The sequence below is a fragment of the Balaenoptera borealis genome (genome assembly GCF_965194805.1).
Source record: "Balaenoptera borealis genome assembly, chromosome: 12".
Lineage (NCBI taxonomy): Eukaryota > Metazoa > Chordata > Mammalia > Artiodactyla > Balaenopteridae > Balaenoptera > Balaenoptera borealis.
In genome coordinates this window covers 97452756-97467781 of record NC_138869.1, presented here as the reverse complement: position 1 = coordinate 97467781, position 15026 = coordinate 97452756, and the positions used below count along the sequence as shown (strand labels likewise).

Sequence of the window (15026 nt, the reverse complement as noted above, 5' to 3'; positions counted from 1 at the left end):
ATTTCACTTTCTTATACTTCCCTTGTTGGGGTTCAGTATCAGTTATTCTAGCCTCATGAAATGAGCTGGGCAGTTTCCTCCTTTTTCACTTGCTGCAGGAGTTGGTCTAACATTGAAATGGTAGAGTCTCTGAAAGTTTGATAGAACTCTCCTATGAAACTTTGTGGACCTGGTGCTTTCTTAGTGAAAAGATTAATCACTAATACTGTTTCTTTAGTGGCTATAAGACTATTCAGGATTTGGACTGCTTTTAAAATTGGTTTTAGTAAAAATTTCCAGGGTTTTGCCATTTTGTCTAAGTTTTCAAATTTGTCATAGAGTTGTTCACAAACTCTTATCTTTTCACTCTGCTGTAGCTGCAGTTATATTCTTTAATTCTTAAAATTATTTATCCTTCTTTTCTTGATCCATATCACCAGACATCTACCTACCATATTTTATTAGTCTTTTCTAAGAACTTGTGGCTTTGTCTGGTTTCTATTGTATTCTTTATATTCTATTTCATTTACTTTTTTCATCTTTATTATCTCTTTCATTCTTCCTTCATGATTTATTCTGTTCTCTAATTCTTAGGTTAGATTAGCTCACTGACTTTCAGTCTAATTTTTCCCCTATAAAATTTCCCTCTAAGTAGTCTTTGGCAAATTATATAATTTATGTGTAGTAATTATTATAATTCAGTTCTATTTTAAAATTTTCAGTATTATTTCCTTCTTTGAACCATAAATTATGCATTATAAATTTTTTTATAGTTTAAAAAAAAATAAATTTATTTTTGGCTGTTGAGTCTTCGTTGCTGCACGTGGGCTTTCTCTAGTTGCGGGGAGAGGGGGCTACTCTTTGTTGTGGTGCGCAGGCTTCTCATGGCGGTGGCTTCTCTTGTGGCAGAGCACAGGCTCTAGGCACCTGGGCTTCAGTAGTGGTGGCACGCGGGCTCAGAGTTGTGGCTCACGGGCTCTAGGGTGCAGGCTCAGTAGTCGTGGCACACGGGCTTAGTTGCTCTGCAGCAAGTGGGATCTTCCCAGACCAGGGCTCGAACCCATGTCGCCTGCATTGGCAGGCTGATTCCCAACCACTGCGCCACCAGGGAAGTCCCAATGCATGATATATATTTTTAATTTGCAAACGTATGGAATTTTCAAAATTGTTTTCCTATACTGACTTCCAGCTTCATTTGCACCAGGATCAGAGAATATTCTGTATGACTTGATTTACATAAAACTTGTTGATTTACATGAAACTTGTTGAGAACTGCTTTGCGGCCCAGTACATGGTCAATTTTTATGTGTTCCAGGTGTGCTTTAAAGAATCTGTATTCTGTATTTGTTGGGGCACATTCTGTATTTGTCTATCTGGTCAAGTCTGTAAATCACTTTAGTCGCATGTCTTATATCCATATTTATTTTATTTGGGTTTTTTCCCTATCAATTAAGAGGAATGTATTAACATCCCCCCATTTTGATGATAGATTTATCCATTTTTCCTTATAATTTGACTTTTATATACTGAGACTTACTAGACACACAGGTTTAGACTTTTCCCCCTTAGGGAACTGAATCTTACAGAGTGATCCTCTGTTTCCTATTTAATTCATTCTCATTATTCTAGTTTCTTCTACAGGTTTGAAAGATAAACGCTATTTCTGTTCTTTAGTGGTTACCCTTGAAATTCTGCCCTCCATATTTAACTTTAAATCTAAGGTTAATCAATATCTATACCCTTCCCATTAATAATGCAACGGCTTTTAGAATACTTGAACTCTGATAATCTGCCTTCCAGATTGCATGCTATTCTTATCTAGCATTTTTGTTCTATCATTTTTAATTCCACAAACTAGATAACTGATAGAAATACATAGTCACTGTTTATATTTACCTATGGTTTACCATTTTCTTCGCTCACTATTCCTTCCTATACCTGAGACCTACCTTCCAAAATCATTTCTTTTATCCAGAAATACATTTTTTTAGAAGTTCCTTTATTGGACAACTGTTGATAGAAAACTATTTTTATCTGAAAATGTCTCACTTTGCCCTCATTCTTGACAACAGTTTGAGAAGTCTAATGGAAACTCATTCATTTGTAAGTGATCTATCTTTTCTCTTTAGTTACTTTGAGACCTTCTCTTTGTCTTTGGTGTTCTGTAGTTTCAACATGATATGTCTAGGTGTGGATAATTACTTACCTTGCTTTCTTGTAATACTTTTTGGATCTCAAAAAGTTTTACACATCTCATTTCTGGAAAATTCTCAGCCATTTACATTTTCCTACATTGTCTTTCCCTCATTCTCTTTCTAGATTATTAGATATATTAAGCTGAGCTATATGAAACTAATTTTACAGATCAAAAAGGTCTCATATTGGTAAGCTTACTTGGTTCAACCTATAGACCTTTTATAACTATTTTCTATTAACTCCTCTTTCATATTTTCCATTTTCATATCTCAGAAATCCTTTCTGGGTAATGTCTGACTTTTATCTCCTACTTCAATGTACTCTTTCTTCAGCTATAGATACCTGCTGTTAAGCACATCCTTTGGGTTTTTAATCTCAATGACTTTTAAAAGTCATGTTTTAAAGTCATGTTTCATACTCTCTTATTCCTTACTCATTTTTCATCCATCTTTCATCTCTCTAAAAAATTTCGTATGTTCCTATTTAATTGTCTATATACAAGAGTGCAATATCTAAAGTGCCTTACAGGTCTAAATCTTACTCTTTGGTTCTAGTGACTCAAACTTTTGGTAATATATTTCTTTGTGTGTTTGCTAATCTTTGGCAGGGGAGAAGGGGGTGGTTAGGGGATGAATCTGTGGGAATCTTGAAGGGTCTGGGTTTACAAGTTTCATCCATGAAGAACTGGTATTTGTTTCTGTTGAGTGTCAAAGACACAGTCACCCGTAGCCCTTTCATTTCTTAAGTTAGTGGTTCCTTGATCATGCAGGAAGTATAAACTAGAGCCCAACACTCATGTGAGGCCAAGACCATATAAACAAACCCAAAATGGAGACTATATTTATTCCAAGTTGTTATGAAGACAAGTTTCCTTGTTGTCTCCTTTTGCCAACAAGTAGCTTTTCTTATCTTTTTTCTTTTCTTTTTTTAAATGTCTTAGATTACCCTTTCACCAAGAGATGTAGTCACTTCAAATATCCAAGAGCTTTATGCAGGAGTCTCAGACTCAGTTCCCTATAGACAAAAATCTCCTATCACCTAAATCTCTAAAGCTTTTGTTTTACTATTTGACCCCAGCTTCCATGTTATTTTTTTAACCACTCTCATTTCAGTTCCCTGGTGTTTTTGTTTGTTTGTTTTCTGCCTTTAGGCTTTCCTTTAATTTTTGTACACTTACTGCATTTAAAAATTAAAAAAAAAAAATCTATCCAGCATTTAGGTGTTTTACACCTAAAGGGCTTTTCAAAGTATCTAGTCTGCCTTACTAAAAGAAATGTATAACCTTCCTTTCCAGTAATTTCTAAGAGAAACATTAATGTCTAAATTTTATCATATGTATTACCATGTTCTGTACATATAACTATTACAGCTTCACTAATTAGGTAAATGGTAAAGTCAGTCAGTCTAAATCAATTAAAAGTCAGAATCACAGAAGTGTTTTTAGAAAGAAATAACGTTTGACTGACATCAATAACACAGACTATATTTCATCTTGGCTAAAAAAGCTTTAAGTACATATACCAAATAATTTTAATTACAAGTCTCTTTTATTCATTATACACTCTATAGAGCTAGAAAATAGGTTGTTCTTCTAAGTAATTGAGGTTGACTCCTGAGATTTTTATTTGCTAATAAGCAAATTAATGATTTTAAGTAGACTGAGCAAAGTTAAACTTTTGCCCTCCAAAAAAGGAATTCTTAAATAGTGAGTAGAAAGGAATGACATAATTTACATAAACTGCAAAGGTATCAGACTCAAATTCAAAGCATTATATCTGGATGAACCAAATATTTACTTGCGACTCTAGAATAAAAGTTACAAACTCTCTAAGCTAACTAAACTAAATTACTTGACTGAAAAATTATGAAAAAGTGCTTTATTTAGGGAGTTTCATAATCAACTACTAAATTTCAGATATCCTGCAAAACATTTTAACACAACTACAAATTTAATTTCTTTTTTTTTTTTTTTTTTCAAATTTAATTTCTTAAAAACTAGCATTTAAGACTGCAAAAGGGTATTTTCCCCGTGAGTATAAGATTAGCCGATTCTTTACCTCGCCAGCACTTGCGCATTCCTGGGCTCTTCTGTGGAGTGCAGCCCATGTATCTTCATACCTAAGAAAAGCAAAAAATAATTCAAAATACAAACCACACATTAAAAAAAAATCCTACCTATGTATACGTAGGGCTGATTCATTTTGCTGTGCAGTAGAAGCTAACACAACATTGTAAAGCAACTGCACTCCATTAAAAATTAATTAATAAAAAAAAAATCTACCTAAAAATGAACCTGTTACATCCTGTGGTGTCAGAAAGGAAAGCTCAAAAAATAATGGAGACACATTGTAAACACACAGAAGTCAACTTCAAGGGGCTTCCAATTGCCAAATCTGGGACAACCTGAGCAACAAAACAAATAATGGTAGAAACGGGTTATAACTCAGGGACTAAAACCAACAGCCATGAGTCCATAGTGATTAAGATAAACAACCGAAAGGGGCAGAAGGGAAAATTCTTCCTGACAGTAGAATTCCAATTAATAATGACAGACAAAATGGGAAAAATAGAAAATCACCGGGCTTCCCTGGTGGCGCAGTGGTTAAGAATCTGCCTGCCAATGCAGGGGACACGGGTTCGAGCCCTGGTCTGGGAAGATCCCACATGCCACGGAGCAACTGGGCCCGTGAGCCACAACTACTGAGCCTGCGTGTCTGGAGCCTGTGCTCCGCAACAAGAGAGGCCGCGAGAGTGAGAGGCTCACGTACCGCGATGAGGAGTGGCCCCCGCTTGCCGCAACTAGAGAAAGCCCTCGCACAGAGACGAAGACCCAACATAGCCAAAAATAAATAAATTAATTAATTAAATTAAAAAAAAAAATAGAAAATCACCATTTGGTAAACACAATACTAATTATTTCAGGCAAGAATTCTAATAGATGCTAAAATTAGTGGGTGAGAGTATAAAGAGAAACAGGATATTTTCATAGTCTCTAAGTATCTCCCCACAGGATACTTATTAATTTAAAAGGGGGAAACAGTATTAAAGTGGAGAAACCTGGCAGACACTTCCTTAACCAAGTGGTCAATATTAACATCAACAGTAAGGAGACATATCAACATCATATGCCTACTGATACAATGCACTGGAGGACACATTCATTATTCTTCCGTTATTCTCACCATAAAAGCACTAACTTGAATTTAATCATGAGAAAACAGCAGATAAACCCAAAATGAGAGATATTTTGCAAAATAACTAGCCAGAAATAAACCCATGCATATATGGCTCAATTACTTCACAACAAAGGAGTCAAGAATATACAATAGGGAAAGGAGAGTCTCTTCAATAAATGGTGTAGGGAAAACTGGACAGCCACATACAAAAGAATGAAACTGGACAACTATCTTATACCACATCCCAAAATTAACTCAAAATGGATTAAAGACCTGAATGTAGGACCTGAAACCATAAAACTCCTATGAAAAAACATAGGCAGTAAGCTCCTTGATATCAGTCTTGTGATGATTTTTTGGATCTGACACCAAAAGCAAAGGCAAAAAGAGCAAAAACAAACAAGTAGAACTACATCAAACAAAAAAGCTTCTGCACAGCAAAGGAAACCATCTGAAATGGCAACCTACTGAATGCGAGAAAATACTTGCAAATCATACATGTAATAAAGAGTTAATACCCAAAATATGTAAAGAAATCATACAACTCAATAGCAAAAAACAATCTGATTTAAAAACAGGTAGAGGCTCTGAACAGATATTTTTCCAAAGACATACAAATAACCAACAGGACATGAAAAGGTGCTCACTTCACTAATTATCAAAAAGTGCAAATCAAAACCACAATGAGATATCGCCTCACCCCTGTTAGATGGCTATTCTCAAAAATACAGCAAATAATAAGTGTTGGTGAGGATGTGAAGAAAAGGGAACCCTTAGTATACTGTTGGTGGGAATGTAAACTGGTGCAGCCACTATGGAAAACAGTATGGAGGTTCCTCAAAAAATTAAAAATAGAACTACCATATGATCCAGCAATCCCACTCCTGGGCACATACCCAGACAAAACTATAATTCGAAAAGACACATGCACCCAATGTTCACAGCAGCACTACTCACAATAGCCAGGACATGGGAGCAACCCCTTTGCCATCTGCAACAACATGGATGGACTTGGAGGGCATTATGCTTAGTGAAATAAGTCAGACAGAGAAAGACAAATACTGTATGTTATCACTTTTATATGGAATCTAAAAAATACAACAAATGAATGAACATAACAAAATAGAAACAGACTCACAGATGCCCAGAACAAATTAGTGATTACCAGTGGGAAGAGTGAAGAGGGGGAGGGGCAAGAAAGGGGTAGTGGATTAAGAGGTACAAACTACTATGTATGAAATAAGTACGCTACAAGGGTATAGCACAGGGAATATAGCCAATAATTTATAATAACTTTAAGTGGAGTATAATCTATAAAAAGTTTGAATCACTATGTTGTACCCCTGAAACTAATATTGTAAATCAACTATACCTCAATAAAAAAATTTTTAAATAAATAAATAGAAAACAAAATAAACCTGAACTCATAGGTACAGAGAACAAACTGGGGGTTACCAAAGGCAGGGGGTGAGGGGTTGGGTGCGGCTGTGCGTGTGTGAGAGAGAAATGGGTGAAGGTGGTCAAAGGTATAAACTTGTAGCTATACATAACATACAGCATGGTGACTATAGTTAATAATACTATATTATATATTTGAAAGTTGCTAAGAGAGTAAAACATAAAAGTCCTCATCACAAGAAAAATTTTTTAAACTATGTGTGATAATAGATGTTAACTAGATTTATCGTGGTGATTATTTTGCAATATATACAAATATTGAGTCATTATGCTGTACACCTAAAACTAATATAATGTCATATGTCAATTATCTCTCAAAAAAAGTTTAGGCTTAAGAAAAAAGAAAAAAGATCTCAAATCAACAATCTAACTTCACAACTTTAGCAACTAGAAAAAGAACAAACTGAACCTATAGCTGGCAGTAGGAAGGAGACAACAAAGAGAACTAAGAAAACAATTCCATCTACAATAGCATCAAAAAAATTTTTAGGAATTAACCAAGGAGGTGAATACTTGTACAATGAAAACTACAAAATATTGCTGAAAGAAATTTTAAAAGACATAAATAGATGGAAAGATATCCCACGTTCATGGAATGGAAGACTTAATATTAAGATGTTGTCAATAGCACCCAAAGTAATCTACAAACTCAGTGTAATCCCTATCGAAATCCCAATGGCATTCTTTGTCGAAGTAGAAAAAAATCCATCATAAAATTCATATGGGAGGTCAAGGGATCCTGAAAAGCCAAAACAATCTTGAAAAGAAGAACAAAGTTGGAAGACTCACACTTCTTGATTTCAAAACTTACTACAAAGCTACAATAATCAAAATCAAATAATAATCAAAACAGTGTGGCACTGGTATAAAGGGAGACATATAGGCCAATGAAATAGAGAGCCCAGAAATAAACACTTGCATGTATAGTCAAATAATTTTCTACAACTGTGCCAAGATCATTCAATGGGGAAAGGATAGTCTTTTCAACAAATACGCTAGGGTGCTGGGAAAAGTGGGTATCCCCATGCAAAAGAATGAAGCTGGACTCTTACTTTAACACCATATACAAAAATTAACTAAAAATGGATCAAAAAATCCAAACATAAGAACTAAAACTATAAAACTCTTTGAAGAAAACATGGAGAAAAGCTTCATGACATTAGATTTGACAATGATTTCTTGGATATAACACCAAAGGCACAGGCCACAAAGAAAATAGACAAATCGGACTTAATCAAAACTAGAAACTTTTGTGCATGAAAGAACACAATCAACAGATAAAAAGGCAACCAATAAAATGGGAGAAGATATTTACAAATCACATACCTGATAAGGGATTAATATCCAGAATATATAGAAAACTCCTAACACTCAACAACAAAAAACAACCCTATCCAAAAACAGGCAAAGGACTTGAATAGATATTTCTCTAAAGAAGATATACAAATGGCCAATAAACACATGAGAAACTCACCATCATCAGTCATTAGGGAAATGAAAATCAAAACCACAATGAGATACCACTTCATACCAATGAGAATGGCAAAAAAACCAACCAGCCAAACAAAAGACCCCCAAAACAAGTTTTGGTGAGAATGTGGAGAAATGGCAACTGGAGAAATGTGCACTGCTAGGGGAATGTAAAATGGTGCAGCTGCTATGGAAAACAGTATAGGGGTTCTTCAAAATATTAAAGTAGAATTACCATATGATTCCACATTTCCTTTTTTCAGTATATAGTGCCAAAAAACTGAAAGCTGGGTCATGAAGAGATATCTGCACACCCACGTTCATAGCAGCATTGTTTACAATAGCCAAAAAATGGAAGCAACCCAAATGTCCATTAATGGATGAATGAATAAGCAAAATATGGTATATTCATACAATGGAATATTATTCAGCCTTAAAAAGGAAGGAAATTCCTTTGAATTATTGGTGATCATTTTGTAATGTACAGAAATATGGAATAACTATGTTGTGCACCAGGGACTAACATAGTTTTGTAGATCAATTATACTTTAAAAACAAGCAAGCAAACAAACGAATAGAAAAAGAGACCAGATGTGTGGTTACCAGAGGCAGGTGGGCAGGGTGTGGAGGGAGGGGAATCGAATGAAGGCAGTGAAAAGGCACAAACTTCCAGTTTGTAACATAAGTAAGTACCAGGGATATAATATACAACACGATGAATATAATTAACACTGCTCTATGTTATATATGAATGTTGTTAAAGTCTAAGAGTTCTCGTCACAAGGAAAAAAATTCTTTTTATTTTATATCTATATGAGATATGGATGTTCACTAAACTTACTGTGGCAATCATCTCATGATGTATGTAAGTCAAATCATTATGTTACAATACCTTAAACTTATACAGTACTGTATGCCAATTATATCTCAATAAAACTGGAAGACCAAAAAGGAAGAACTTCTAACAAGCTACATGGATGAAACTTGAAAATATTATGTTAAGTGAAATAAGCCAATCACAAAAAGACAAATACTGTATGATGCCACTTATAAGAGGTACCTAAAGTAGTGAAATTCATAGAAAGAGAAAGTAGAATGATGGTTGCCAGTGGCAGACGTTTGCAAGATGAAAAGAGTTTTGGAGACTGGATGCACAACAATGCAAATGTACTCAGTAGTAGTGAATTGTACACCTAATAATGGTTAAGATGGCAAATTTTATGCTATATGTATCTTACACAATTTTTTTTTTAATTAATTAATTTTTTAATTTATTTATTTTTGGCCACATTGGGTCTTTGTTGCTGCGCACGGGCTTTCTCTAGTTGTGGTGAGCAGGGGCCACTCCTCGTGGCGGTGCGCGGGCTTCTCATTGCGGTGGCTTCTCTTGCCGTGGAGCACGGGCTCCAGGTGCGCAGGCCTCAGTAGCTGTGGCATGCAGGCTCAGTAGTTATGGCACACGGGCCCAGCCGCTCCGCGGCATGTGGGATCCTCCCGGACCAGGGCTCGAACCCGTGTCCCCTGCATTGGCAGGCGGATTCTCAAGCACTGCGCCACCAGGGAAGCCCTACACAATTTTTTAACAATTAAGAACATTTTATGATTTAGGTTATCTGCTATTTAAAATGGTCTTTCCTCCACTCAATACTAGTTCCAAAGAGAAAAGACTGTGCTTCAGTGCAATGAATAGACACATTGAGACATTCCTGTGGCTGCAAATTTTTCATGTTAAGTCCCCAAATGCACCCCATTTCCCAAAACTACCATATACATAAGTCTACACGTCTAAAGTAAATCTTTCAATGAGGTTCTTTCAACTAAATCCTTAGATTAAAAAAATAAAGATAACATGCAAACAGAACACCACTGATTAATTTTTTACTATATCTCCTTTCATGTTCCTCAACATGTTCACTTATGTTCCTCACTCAACAAAACCAAGCAGGAAATTAATGTCAAATTAAGCACTCAGAGAAGAAAAATCCCTAGAGTTAGAAACCATAAAAAGAAACTGAATAAAAAGCTAGAAAAGAGAAAGCAAAATGTAGGTATAGGTGATTGTGTCCTAACACAAGCTGATAAGGCGAAGGAGCATACCCTCTACTGCACACATGGCTACCACTTATCCATCAGATGCCATGTTACGCGGCACAGAAATGCATGTAACAACACACGCAAACCATATACTTATTTTTATAACAGCTTTATTGAATTTTGATACACCATAAAACTAATTTTTTTTTTTTTTTTGGCCGCACCATGTGGCATGAGGGGATCTTAGTTCCCCAACCAGGGATCAAACCTGCACCCCCTGCAGTGGAAGCTCAAAGTTTTAACCACTGGACTGCCAGGGAAGTCCCAAAATTCATGCTTCTAAAGCGCATAATTCAGGACTTCCCTGGCGGTCCAGCAGTTAAGACTTCGCCTTCCAACGCAGGAGGTGTGGGTTCGATCCCTGGTTGGGGAGCTAAGATCCCACATGCCTCTCGGCCAAAAAACCAAAACATAAAACAGAAGCAGTATTGTAACAAATTCAATAAAGACTTTAAAAAAGGTCCACATCAAAAAAAAAAAATCTTATAAAGTGCATAATTCACAGTATATTCACAGAATTAGTTGGGACAACTATCACCACTAATTCCAAAATATTTTCATCACCCTGAAAAGAAACCCCATATCCATTAGCAGTCATTACTCATTCCCCTCTCTCTTCCAAACCCTGGCAAAATTATCTTTCCATCTTTATGGATTTGCCTATTCTGGACATTTCATATAAATGGAATCATACACTATGTGCCATTTTTGTTGATTCCTTTCATTTAGCATAATGTTTTTAAGTTTCATCCAAGATGTCGCACGCCTCAGTACTTCATTCCTTTTCATGGCTGAATAATATTCTGTTGTATGGAGATATGAAATTTTGTTATTCATTCATTGACTGATGAATATTTGCATTGTTTCTACTTTTTGGCTATTATGAATAATATTGCTTTATGAATGATACTGCTATTATGCACATTTGTGTACAATTTTTTATGTGGACATAAGTTTTCAATTTTCTTGGTGTGAAACTGCTAGGTCACATGGTAATTCTACTTTTAACTTTTTGAGAAACTACCAAACTGTTTTGCAGTGATTTTATAATCCCACCAGCAGAGCATAAGGGTTCCAATTTTTCCACATCACTGCCAACACTCGTTATTGTTTGTCTTTTTCATTATAGCCATGCTAGTGGGTGTGAAGTGGTATTTCATCGTAGCTTTGGTCTGCACTTCCCTGATGACTAACGATGAGAATTTTTTCATGTGCTTATTAGCCATTTGCCTATCTTTTTTATGGAAATGTCTGTTCAGATCCTTTGCCTATTTCTTCACTGGATTTTCTTTTTACTGTTGAGTTATAAAAGTTATTTATACATTCTAGGTACAAGTACCTCAACAGATGTATAATTTGCAAATATTTTCTCACATTCTGTGGATTGTTGTTTCACTTTCTTGATAGTGTTCTTTAAAGAGCAAAAGTTTTTAATTTTGATAAAGTCCAATTTATCTTTTTTTTCCTTTGTTACTCATGCTTTTGATGTCATCTAAGAAAATCACGTATTTTAATATTAATCTGCACGTCAATAGAAATGGATTGGAGAAGAAATGGTAAAAAATTAAGAATCAAAGTAAGAAAATTATTGGGGACTCAAATCCAGAATTGATTTTCTTGCAACAAAGAAACCACAAACATAATACATGCACATGATAAAGTTACTGATTAGTAAACACAACAGTGATCAATATGCTCAAAGTCTGAATGGCCTTTGTATTAACCAGTGAAATGCAAAAGCCCCTCAGGAACACAAACAAGGAAATAATTTCCAACCTCCTTGTTAAGGTAAAATTTAGTTGTTTTAAGGTTTCTATCTATAAAGTTATAAAATACTTTTAGACAATAGTCAGAAGTATAACCTTTTTATTTAAATGAAAACACTTACCTGCTAAGTAATTCTAGTCCAGCAGAGCACTTTGGCAAATATGGAACAGTCCTGCCAAAAGAAACACTTATTTTATTAAAAACTGCTGCTGATTTAGGCCAACTTAAAAAAAAAGTTACATATAATAATTTTGATGCTGTCAATCATAATGTGGAATATTTTTAAATCACTAATGACAACTGATCTAAACTTTTAGAAAAATGTATTGTTATTCCAAAGTTAATATACTGCAATATACTATCAACCATCACTTTGCCCTATAGATTTTTAGCACACAATAATAAGCACTTTAATAGAATGTTAGCTAACAAGAAATTTTTTAAAAAGCTCCTCATCTCTAGGTTTAAAGTGAAATTTGGTCATGTGCTTTACTTTATTAAAAAACTGAAAAAACTGCACAAATTATACTAGTGTTTTCTTATAAAACAGATAACACAGCTAAAGAGGCTCACTTGCCAAGTACTGTTTCATTATCAATCTGCTTCTCAATAATGGAGAACTTTTACTGTGCTCTTAATATACAAATAAAAATGATTAATTGTGATCAAATAGCTATTGACTGTCATGGAGTAAAACAATTACACGTCACCATTTTTTCAACCATTTTACAATTTTATCAGAAAAATTTCCAGTGTTACAAAATTTAGAAAGAATCAATAAATTGTTTACTCAGATGCATTCAACAGATATAAAATCCATTAAAGTAATAATACTATCATTACTACAACCAAAAGTTGTATGAAATTTAAGTCATAGTAAATTAAATCAGCACAAGCTTACCTAGGTTTGTTTTTTACTTTAGCTTCTCTTGACTTGTCACTTAAAGTCTTCAGCCTATAATTCAACAAGTATAAAATATCATATTTTTACAGCTTAAGAGATATTTTTCAAATGCAAATTTCACAGTAAGTAAAACTTCGGGTTGGATAAGCTAATTTTTTTTTTTTTAGCAAGAATTAAGCACCTCTACAGACAACAAATATTTGTTTACTATATATCAGACACCACAAATGGAAAATTTGTAGCAAATATTTTTATATTTTTCTTGCCCCAAATCCCTTTTCTAGAAACACTTCCTAAATATAACTGGACTAGAAAAGCTCACTACTCTGGCAACATCAGAAAAAAAAAAGTGGTCTCCATAGGTGAACTCGATCGGCAACAAAGGTATCTAAACAGCACATTTTTAAGTAGATAACTATGCCAGGCACTAAGTGCCAACATTCTGAGAAATTTTAGCTATTGATAAAAGGCTTTCTAAAATACATTACAAACCTCCTTCATTAAAGAGGTCTTGGTACATTCTATTGAACATTTTCTGATAACTCGGCATCATTATCATGAATACCACTGACTGCATTTCGTGGCAAAACAGTACTCTCCTTAGATGTTTCTGAGCTAGGAATGTCTCTTCATTTACCAACTCGAAACCAATCTAAAGCGGTTTTCTGAGTTTGTTCAGGATCCTACGTCTATTTCTTCAAAATTTAAATTTTCCATCTCTACCATTGGTCATCTGGTATCAGCTACCACTTACTGCTTCTGCTAGCTATTTAACTATAGCAGCCTACTCCCCTTCTATTTGCTTTTTTAAATTATTGGGCTGGGAAACATAAATGGGCTAGAAATGCATATGTAAAATAAAATTAAATAGGCTCTTCTATATATAAAATATGAAGTTCATAAACTTCATACAATGTTTTTTCACTTCACCAGCCCATTTTTTACCTACATTTAACTGTGGACTCTGTATCATATAACAGACTGCCAAAAAGCAAATGCTAAATTATGAGATAATCTCACATAAAATGAGATATGTGGACATGTTTTTCTTAATCTGATTACTTCCACAAATATTCATTTCTAAATAGAGTCTGAAGCATAGGCCACAGTACCCCAGCTAGCTCCACGAAGCCTTTGTAAAGCTAGACACAGGTGCTCCTTTCTCAAGACACTTTACTGCACTCAGTCAGAAACTGTCCTAGCATACAAGCTGACTCTCCTATGAATGTCCCAACCCTTTGTTGTGCACAGCTGTACGTGCAAGCCCTGACAGAGGATTACAACTTTTTGGTCAATAATGCCTGGCTTAAAACCAGAAAGGGACTTCTAGTGTCAAGTCATTTTTTTTAACAAGTTGCAGTGTCAATTTCATACTAAGATTTTTTTATATTGTTCTATGTTCTTTTTCAAAAACTAAAATATTGATGAGATCAATTCCAATACAATGTTAAAAAGACTTAGCAATCTCTTTAATAGAAAACTATTTGTATATATCTCTCCAGATGAATTGAATTTAAAAAGTCTAACCTGTCCCAGAAAAACTATATAAATTTTCAAGCTTAGCTTGGAAACTAGTAAATCCGGTTTAAACTAAGATTAAGGCAACAGCTAGGGAAAGGTATTTTGATAGCCAGTGAACCATTTCCACTCCAAAAGCTGAGAAAGGCACTTAGTTGCGACATCCGAGGTAGAATTATACTAGGATAGGCAGACACAGCAGTGCATCATACTCAAAACGATTCTAGTATTATATTCAGTGATTTGGGACAATTCCATATCGTTAGGTGTTACAAGGATATTGAAAGCTCACTGCTAAGACCCTCTTTGGACCATTCATTATAGGACCTAGCAAATCTTTAGGTCAGTATTTCAAGTATTTATTTCTGAAAAAAATGTTAAATTTCTCAATTGTAAGATATCAAATGTGGGGTTCTCCTCCACACTTCCCCAAAAGAAAGAAAGAAAAAAAATAGTTTGGAATA

At 34.7% G+C, this 15026-nt stretch overlaps 1 protein-coding gene across 2 annotated transcripts in view; it reads right to left on the bottom strand.

The window, feature by feature from the left end:
• DTNBP1 (dystrobrevin binding protein 1) overlaps positions 1-15026 on the bottom strand; it is a 119203-nt gene that overhangs the window by 94043 nt on the left and 10134 nt on the right. For both annotated transcript variants that reach the window (XM_082345438.1, XM_082345437.1), the window contains exons 2-4: positions 13042-13095; positions 12262-12312; positions 4233-4293 (exon numbers count right to left, since the gene is read on the bottom strand). In XM_082345438.1, the coding sequence (XP_082201564.1) occupies positions 4233-4293; positions 12262-12312; positions 13042-13095 (166 nt within the window). The remainder of the gene's footprint in view (positions 1-4232; positions 4294-12261; positions 12313-13041; positions 13096-15026) is intronic.